General features: G+C 40.2%; 1 protein-coding gene across 1 annotated transcript; it reads left to right on the top strand.

Moving 5' to 3' along the window:
- Nucleotides 1-712: 712 nt before the first annotated feature.
- LOC136444475 (glutaryl-CoA dehydrogenase, mitochondrial-like) lies at nucleotides 713-9,138 on the top strand. Its single transcript, XM_066442036.1, has 12 exons — nucleotides 713-996; nucleotides 2,166-2,198; nucleotides 3,716-3,850; nucleotides 4,212-4,274; nucleotides 4,440-4,500; nucleotides 4,801-4,910; nucleotides 5,277-5,406; nucleotides 6,011-6,227; nucleotides 6,746-6,849; nucleotides 6,986-7,111; nucleotides 7,555-7,715; nucleotides 8,252-9,138. Exons 1-12 carry the CDS (start codon nucleotides 900-902, stop codon nucleotides 8,320-8,322), a joined length of 1,308 nt encoding a protein of 435 aa, XP_066298133.1. The 5' UTR covers nucleotides 713-899; the 3' UTR covers nucleotides 8,323-9,138.
- The last annotated feature ends 121 nt before the right edge of the window (nucleotides 9,139-9,259 follow it).

The raw sequence follows: 9,259 nt of genomic DNA, 5'->3' as shown, positions 1-9,259 counted from the left end.
TGATTGACGTGTTTACGTTCAGATAACCTGGCGTTCCCCAGAATGAACCGGTTGGTTCCGGTGGGAGCTGGCAGCCCAGGCAAGGACCTTGACATGGTAACAAAGGTCAGGAGGTGTGTCCGAGGGTGTGCTCCATTCAAAGGGTCATTCAAAGTCTGAAAGTACAAACTATAGACTACAAACGTTACATAATTACAGATCCTTGACTTACTTGACTTATCACAATATCGCTATCACAGTATCAGATCGTTTACATATGCACTATATACTTTATGGTCCAAGTGTGTTCCATTGAAAGGGTCATTCAAAGTCTAAAGTATAAACTATAAATTACAGACGATACATATTTGCATACATCGTCTTTGTTATCTTTTCCTATATCTATCTTACAAGAAGAACAGAACAGAAAATCAGTTCCTGTTTATAATTAATGTGACTGCTAACGTTCAGTCCATGCCTGTACTATAAAATCACCCAATAAATAGATTGTTAATTCAATAAAACTGTTAATAAAATATAAAAGATAAAAAAGATAGTTATAAAGTAAGACAACCAGAATTTTTGATGAAGTTGAAAAGCGGTTTGGTTTTAGGCAATATGCTTTATCGGCATAGCTTACACCACTTTTACCAACTTGGCTAAACGCAATAACTCCGTGAAAGTGGCGTTGCCAAAAACTGTAACCTTTTTGGATTTTGCCCTGGGAAAGAGAGCGCGCTGGGTACGAGAACAGGCAACACATGATCTGTTGCGCAAGGTTGACATCTTAGTGGTGTTACGTATTGTCATTTTTCTGCTCGCTCAAGGGGGAAAACGTCCATATTTTTGCCTTTGTACGTTTACTGGAGGTGTGGGAACGGTTCAGGATCCACCCTGCGTGAAGAAGAGTCCAAGAAACGATGCTGAACAGGGTTTTCAGTGGCCCGAATGCCCGAGTGGCGGCGGCACAACTCTTGCGGAAGAGTAAGAGTACTGCAGCTCCGGCGGCACAAACACGTATCCTTTTGAGGTTTTCTGAGATTATTCTCCGATATCACAATTGTTTCTTTACTAAGTTGAGCAGGCTTTAGATATACGCATACTTGACTAGAACGGACCACTCACAAAAGTCATTTGTGTCCGATTTGGAGCCTGCTATTAAAACGAGTGGGAGGGGGGCGCATATCTAAGTTACGAAACAAAGTCACCAACGCATGTTGTGTAAACGGCAAAGTGGCATCAAAACAAATTATGAATGACTCCCCTGGAGGTTTAAAAGAAATATCTCAAATATTTTGCCATATTTCAACGAAATCCCATCTCTTCGTTTCTAAGAGCAGTCACTCTACACGACAGATCAAGCATTGATATTCTTACCTTTATAAACAGTCCTGAATGTTGATGCTGCCAGTTCTGAGTGCTGTTTTGTTGTAGAGAGACCCCCTATTTTCCGCAGACTAGGCAATATGTGAACTTACTACATATAGCTAGTAGGTGTCAGTAGAGGCACAAATTTATGCATTGTTTGGCAGCACAAAGGCTAAAATATCGTTGACATGCAAAGTTTCCTAGTAGACTGTGGTGCCCTACTGTTAATTAGCCGTTTATTATTCAATGATCTATTCACATTGTGTCTCTCCGAATTCCATGTGTATTCCCAGTCACTATTTGACACCTAAATAATGTTATGTGTATTCAGGCAGCTAAAATCAGGACAAGGCAGCTAAAATCAGGAGAAGATGGAAGAAAAGTAGATCCACAGAAAAGAACTTTACAACAGAACTGAGTCAGCTTCCAAATGTGGCAGAGACTGTTTACTAGCAATATGCAATAGCCAATACTACATAGGTCTTATGTGAATTATTAGTAGGGTTTGGCCATAGTCAATGTTGACAGATGAAGGGCATGTTTATATGTACAAGGACATTATATAATGTCCTCAATGTGTATCAATGAAAAGGAATACACAAAAAACACAAGATGTTGTACCATGTTTCAAAATTTTATCCAGTTGCTTGACTCGAGTAACTATTTTTGGCTATCTTACTACCTGGATGTCTAACCTTCATCAACGTACCATGTAATCCTTTCTGACTTCTTTCAAAAAGAGACAGAGATTTCTGGGTGAACTTGAGCTTTGTTTCCTGATGACACAGTCATTATTCCTTAATAAGATGTTCCTTCAGAATCCAAAGATGAAACAGAGAAACCCAAAGCAGGTAAGTCTGTCAATCACGTATGTAAGATTGAAATTGTGATGAAATAGACACCGTTTATACTAGGATTCACAAACCTGGATTCAGTCTCAGGATTGGTCCCGTGAATCTTGCTATGAGTATGAACGCTTGGAAGCCAGCCCTGAGGGGGGGACAGGCTTTTTAGCGAATGCCCACAAACGCCCACTCTGGCGAAGTCCGCGCTGCACGAATCTAATTTTTTTTTACTTGGAATATGTTCAGGTTGTGCTCCCATTAATTAATCCTGAGTTTCAAGTCAATCCATCGATCCGAAGTTAAATAAAGTGAACTTGAAGATTCTTACCTGGCTTTTTAGCGAATGCCCAGCAAAAAAAGGCTTTTTAGCGAATGCCCACTATATCAGCCAAAATATCGGCCATCGTGACACGGGCGCTAAATCTAACACCATAATCATGTTCAACAAGTTGTCCCCTGAATGTGTACTCAGTTTCCGTACTGTACACGCCTGTAAAGTCACTTATTTTACGAAATACACGGCGCGGCCCGCGGCACGTATTCGGGGTAGAGGCCGCTAGTAACCTGTCCCAAATATGCAAATGAGCCGCCATTTTGGATTCTTACGTCCGGGGCAGTGGGTTCCCTCGCCGTGTATTTCGTAAAATAAAGTGACTTTACAGGCGTGTACAGCACGGAGACTGAGTACACATTCAGGGGATAACTTGTTGAACATGATTATGGTGTTAGATTTAGCGCCCGTGTCACCATGGCCGATATTTTGGCTGATATAGTGGGCATTCGCTAAAAAGCCTTTTTTGCTGGGCATTCGCTAAAAAGCCAGGTAAGAATCTTCAAGTTCGCTTTATTCAACTTCGGATCGATGGGTTGACTTGAAACTCAGGATTGATTAATGGGAGCACAACCTGAACATATTCCAAGCAAAAAAAAATTAGATTCGTGCAGCGCGGACTTCGCCAGAGTGGGCGTTTGTGGGCATTCGCTAAAAAGCCGATGCGCTGAGGGGGATTTAATAGCCTCTACCAGTCTCCGCGGGACGCTGGGAAAATAGTAGAAATTGGCCAAATAGAGTCAATTGTATGAAGGGAGTCGGCTACGGAGAGAGGATGGGAATGTTATCCTCCATGGCCAAAGTCCCCCGGCAAATGTTCTCTCTATTTCCGACGCGTTTAGTCTGGTAGAGACTAGGGATTTAACCTGATTCACCATATATGGTGGTTGGAATCTGGATCAATCCCTTGCCTGGGTGAATTCAGATTCGCGAATCCTGGTAGGACTGGGTAATGGACATGATCGTATTCAAATGCATACAGAAATTTGTATTTGTTTCCAACTTTCCATCTTTGGACCAAACTCTATCCATGGAAGAACTTTTGTCCATAAAAGATAAGCAATTATTTCATAGAAAACTGTAATGATAATCATATTGGAAATATCACAATTACATGAATTCATGGTACATTTCACAACTGAATATTGTAATTTTATGTGTAGTTTTATACTGTATGTAAATTCCTTTCCAGTGAAGTTTGATTGGCTGGATGCCCTGAACCTGGAGAGTCAGCTGACGGAGGAGGAGGTGATGGTACGGGACCAGTTCCGCGGGTACTGCCAGGAGAAACTCATGCCCAGGATACTCATGGCCAACAGGCACCAGAGTAAGTCTCCGGACCAGTATAGTTTGTTTGTTTGATTGTTTTATTGATATCTTAATTTTAATGGTGTTATATAGAGAAACACTATTCTTCTTTGAGTCCACTTACATGATGAATGAATTGAAATGTGAATAACAAAAACGTATACAGTTGGTAAACAGAAGATTACGAAAAATAATAGTTTAGCAAGGATGTAACATTGAATAAACATGTATCATTCTTTATGTTTGGAACCACTGCTCTCTTTGAATTAAAGTTGTAAAAGCTGAAATCATATTGCTAATCTAAATTACTGTGTTTGAATTGTGTTCTTGATATTTGTTATGTGCAATACAGATACATTATTGTTGTTTTTTTCCCTCAGCGTTTGACAGAGATATCATGACAGAGATGGGGCAGTTGGGAGTACTGGGCCCAACTATCAAGGGTAAGCTGTGATTTGTAGTTCTATATACGAGTACTAGTATTTGTAAGTGGTAATGTATAGGCATGAAGTTGTGTGCAGGTTCCTTACATGTTATAAGATAGTTATAAGTTTGTCCATATTCGTCTTCATCTTCCATGTAAAGTTGCTGTATACCATCATTTCCAGGGTATGGCTGTGCAGGAGTGTCGTCTGTAGCCTATGGGTTGATAGCCAGAGAGGTGGAAAGGTAAGTGTGTGTGTGTGTTTGCTGGTACTACAGCAAGACTACATGCTCTCTTCCTTCCCAATTTGCGTCAAGTCTTCTTGCTCAATAGTACACTAAAGTATAGTTTGGGCAAGTTTGGATTTGCAAAGAAACATTATCATCAAACCCAATATAGTTTGAACACATGAGTAATCAAAATCAACCTTTACTGCATGTAACAGCTTAGAATAGTCACTCTTGAAGATCATAAGCATTTTCCAACTCTTTTAAAGGATTTTGTGTGTTGAGAATTGCAAGCCTTTCCTCTCTATCTCCCTGTAGAGTTGACAGTGCGTACAGGTCAGCATTCAGTGTCCAGTCCTCCCTCGTGATGCATCCCATCAATGAGTATGGCTCTGAGGTACAGAAGCGCAAGTACATCCCCAAACTTGGTAAGTCAGATAAATCTTACTGGGAGAAAAATACTAGCATAGATTAGAAAGAACACTCTCGATTACAACTGTGTACCCTCCCATATACAACCTGCGAACCTTCAGAACTTATCTTCACCGCTATCTATTAGGATAATCATCTTCATTTTTCATCAACTTAGTTCAATGCCTAGAAGAGGTCAACTATAGCCTTGCACTGAGCAAACCTGTTTAAAAAAAATAGGATCTGATGAAATATGTAGAAAGATACTTGTTTGTTGCTATTCTTTCACTAGGTGGAAGTGAATAGGAAGTAGAATGCAAGGTTCGGAATATCACATGTTCATTGTTTGTTACAAGTTGTTCATGGTGAGTTTATTCCCACAGCAACGGGAGAGCTGATTGGCTGCTTTGGTCTGACGGAGCCCAACCACGGCAGCGACCCTGGCGGAATGGAGACGCGAGCGAAATGGGACGAGAACAAGAAGTGCTACATCATGAATGGGGCAAAGACATGGTCGGTCAAACATTTTTACATCCCACTCTTTTAGTATAGTAAAAGGCCAGTAGGTTGACTCTATGCAAGCCCAACACAAAAGATATGCACAAAATTGTTATTGCAGCACGATTCAGGATTGTAAATGAATCAATACAGTCAATCCTGTACAAATAGCCACCTCTATGGGCTCTATGTAAGGACCACCTGGAAATTGTGACCACTTTTTGGTGGTCCCTTAGATTATTTTTCCCATTGACCTAAGCATGAAGAATCCTGTCTATAGTGACCAGATTTTCCCAATGTCCCTGAGTGATCTTCTTGGGCGGGTTTGACTTGATAGAAAGATATTGACAGATATCATAATCACATGGAATTTTAAAATGGATATCCCAACAAATGTTAACAGTTACAGCTGTAATGAGAAATAAACTGTTTATATCCAACTCAAAATATTTCACTCACCAAAATTTTCAGTAGAATTTTTTCAGAATTCGGAAGTTACAGCTATATTGTTTCGGAAGTTAAAGCTGTATTTGAAAGAATGGTGATATTCCTAGTGATAAATTTTTCAGTAAGCAAGTCTATGACAGTCCAATCAAAGTGCCTGTTCCCAACCATACAGGATCACCAACTCTCCGATAGCGGATGTGTTCATCGTGTGGGGGAAGTGCGAGGACGGCCGCGTACGTGGGTTCATCCTGGAGAAGGGGATGGGCGGACTGTCGGCGCCCAAGATCGAGGGAAAGTTCTCCCTGCGTGCGTCTACCACAGGACAGATTGTCATGGAGGATGTGGAAGTCCCACAGGACAACATGTTGCCTGGTGTGCACGGCTTGGCGGTGAGTTGGGATCAAGAAATGGAAACATACAGATGTATTGTATTAAGATTGGTACAGTTTACATGTAGCTTTAGTTAATAAAAGGACAGATAATATGTACAGTATATACACGTCAATGTATGAGAGAAAAATCTAAGACTGATTCAGATTTAAGAAGAATAGTTAAGGTTATGACAAGGAAATTTTTCCTTTTTTCTGTTCTTCTAATGCATGGTTCTCCCTAGAAATTTAGAGTATAGCAGTGCTACGGAAGGGGGAGTAGCACCCTTTGTGAATTGTGATAAATTTAACAAAATAGTCTGGAAATTAAGGAAGAAAAATGCTAAATTTTAAAAGCAGTAAGTGGTGCTGAGTTACCAGTATAGTGGTGCAGCATCATTGTTCCACTGTCTGAGGAGAACCCAGTATTATGTATCCACATCATTCCGGAACCCAAAATAGAGAATTAGTACAATGAATTTAATCTCTGTTGTTTCTGTACTGAGATAATGACATGTTGTTCAATGTTGTGTTGACAGGGTCCGTTTGGTTGTCTGAACAGCGCCAGGTTTGGTATTGCCTGGGGAACTCTGGGGGCTGCAGAATTCTGCCTGGAGACAGCCAGACAGTACACCATGGACAGGTACATCTGTTATAGCTTCTTCTATGTCCATTGCGAATGAGCTATACGCTATGTTTTAACTAGTCTAATTGTTATAAATCTATTGTATGTTTGTGTTTACATGCATAGAAAGCATTTTTTTCCTCCTTGTTTGTAGAATCCAGTTTGGTGTTCCGCTGGCCCGTAATCAGCTGATTCAGAAGAAGATGGCGGACATGCTGACAGAGATCACCCTCGGGCTGCAGTCATGCTTACAAGTAGGGCGACTCAAGGACCAGGGAAGGTCAGCCACTTACTTAGCTTCATCAACAACATCTCCAGTTCCAACTACACTAAGAGACTAACCTTTAGCACACTGAAGTAGCCGTTTGGCACCCAATGCCCTATTGGTTACAGAGTTAGGCAGCAGGGAAAATGTTTAATTTGGAAAATCTGTTCAACTTGAAGTCTTCTATTAAACTTTATTATCAGAATTGATAGACTATGCAGAAAAAAGCAACATCACTTTTGCCTACACAGTATCAATGTTGTGTTGAGGTAAGATTTCTGATATTCTTAACACATTGTCCTCTGAATGAGGTCATCTTGAAGTCTTACATTAAACTTTATAATCAGAATTGATGGAATATGAAGGAAAAGCAACATTACTTTTGCCTACCCAGTAGCGATTTTCTGTAAAATTTCTGATATTTTAATCATATTTTTCATCCATTTGATCCACTCCAGAGCCACCCCAGAAATGATCTCCATGATAAAGAGGAACTCGTGTGGGAAGTCGCTGGACATAGCTCGGGCGGCGCGGGACATGCTGGGCGGGAACGGGATCTGTGACGAGTACCACGTGATCCGCCATGTCATGAACCTGGAGGCTGTCAACACTTATGAAGGTCAGTACAGGACTCGCTTGATTTATTTTTCCATGAAAGTTTATGTGTGTTGGCAAAAGACGTTATAGAAAGACTAACTTTCATTTCCAAAATCTATCCAATAGACGAATTTGATAAGAACAAAATAAGCCATATTTCTTGGTATATTACGCAGGTGAGAAAGGCCACCAAAATTGTATAGTACAGGTGATATCCAGAAATGTTTTACGCTGTGTAGGCACCGGGCTGCCCGCTGGAAGTGAATACCATGAAACTGGTCGGGGTTCGGGGAATGTTGTTCACACTCGCACTTTACAGATGTGGGCGATGATACAGACAGTTTGTGAGCAAATCCAAACTGACGGAGCCAGTTTTAGCGGTTCAAATTCGTCTATTGCATGAGTAGCTGTTACCTTGCGTATCTTATTACCTGGTTGTCTAACCTTCATCAACATATAGTTCCAACATTCTAAGAGAATAAACTTTCCTTTTTTGCTTGATTGTCTGTCAATGGAATTGATGTAACAGACTGATTTGTTGTGTTTTTGTCCCCACAGGAACACACGATATCCATGCACTGATCCTGGGGAGAGCCATCACTGGTATACAGGCCTTCATGAATAAGTAATGTACAAGCTAAGGGGCCTCTGCTCTGTAGGCAAAATATGCAACCAACACTATACAGTTCTTTAAAATTTCTGGTTGATGACGATTTGGTTGTCTTCATCTTCATATAACATGAAACAATATCAATCGCTATCAAGGATTTTAGCTTTGCTTTCCGTTTGTAAACTTTGAAATTGTCCCACAGTATAGACATGTACCATTATTTCTCATATTTTCTTGTACAAAGATTTTAGCAATACCAGATCTTCCAACAATAATGTTCTAGCAAAGTCTTGACTTGTGTCTCAGGAATGTGGTCTTGTGTCTGTGTAATCGCGTGTTATTACTAGTACTTGTAGTATAACAAGCTTAAACAATGTCAGGTGCAGAGTTGACATGGTTAGCATTGAAGATGGGGAGGGAGGGCAGAAAAATGATTGTTTGTCAGTTCCTTAAGTCCCGCTTCCTTTTAGAAAAACATGGTTGAAGAGAATTTCTGACCAATTGTATGAAATGGTCCCCAGTACGAGAAAATGTCACTATATCTACTAGGCAATTACATTTTGCCTGTGGAATTATTTGGGCCTTATATATTTTGGAATGGTCCCAGTTTGTGGTGTTAGTATCCCTAGACTTAAGCTATCGATTTTCGAAAAAAAGATTGTCTTCTTTTACCACTTAATTTGCTTATCTTCTGAGGTGTTGGAAACCCAGTACTTCTCTTTACTTTGTTATAATGATGTTGAGGAGAGTTTTGGACATGTATTGGTTGCATACATGGTGTAGAGAGTGATTAACTTATATGTACAGGATTAAATAAACTTCTATGGGAGTTTAATGTGTACTGTGTTCTTTTTCTCTTTTCGTGGTCAAAAGCTGGGAATGAATTTCTTCCTACATTTACACATACCCGAATCACATATATCACTAACACTGACAGTCCATTTATCTTTGAATTC

Source organism: Branchiostoma lanceolatum, chromosome 11 (genome assembly GCF_035083965.1).
Source record: "Branchiostoma lanceolatum isolate klBraLanc5 chromosome 11, klBraLanc5.hap2, whole genome shotgun sequence".
NCBI lineage: Eukaryota > Metazoa > Chordata > Leptocardii > Amphioxiformes > Branchiostomatidae > Branchiostoma > Branchiostoma lanceolatum.
Note: the sequence above shows the minus strand (reverse complement) of the source record. Positions and strands in the feature narration are given on the sequence as shown.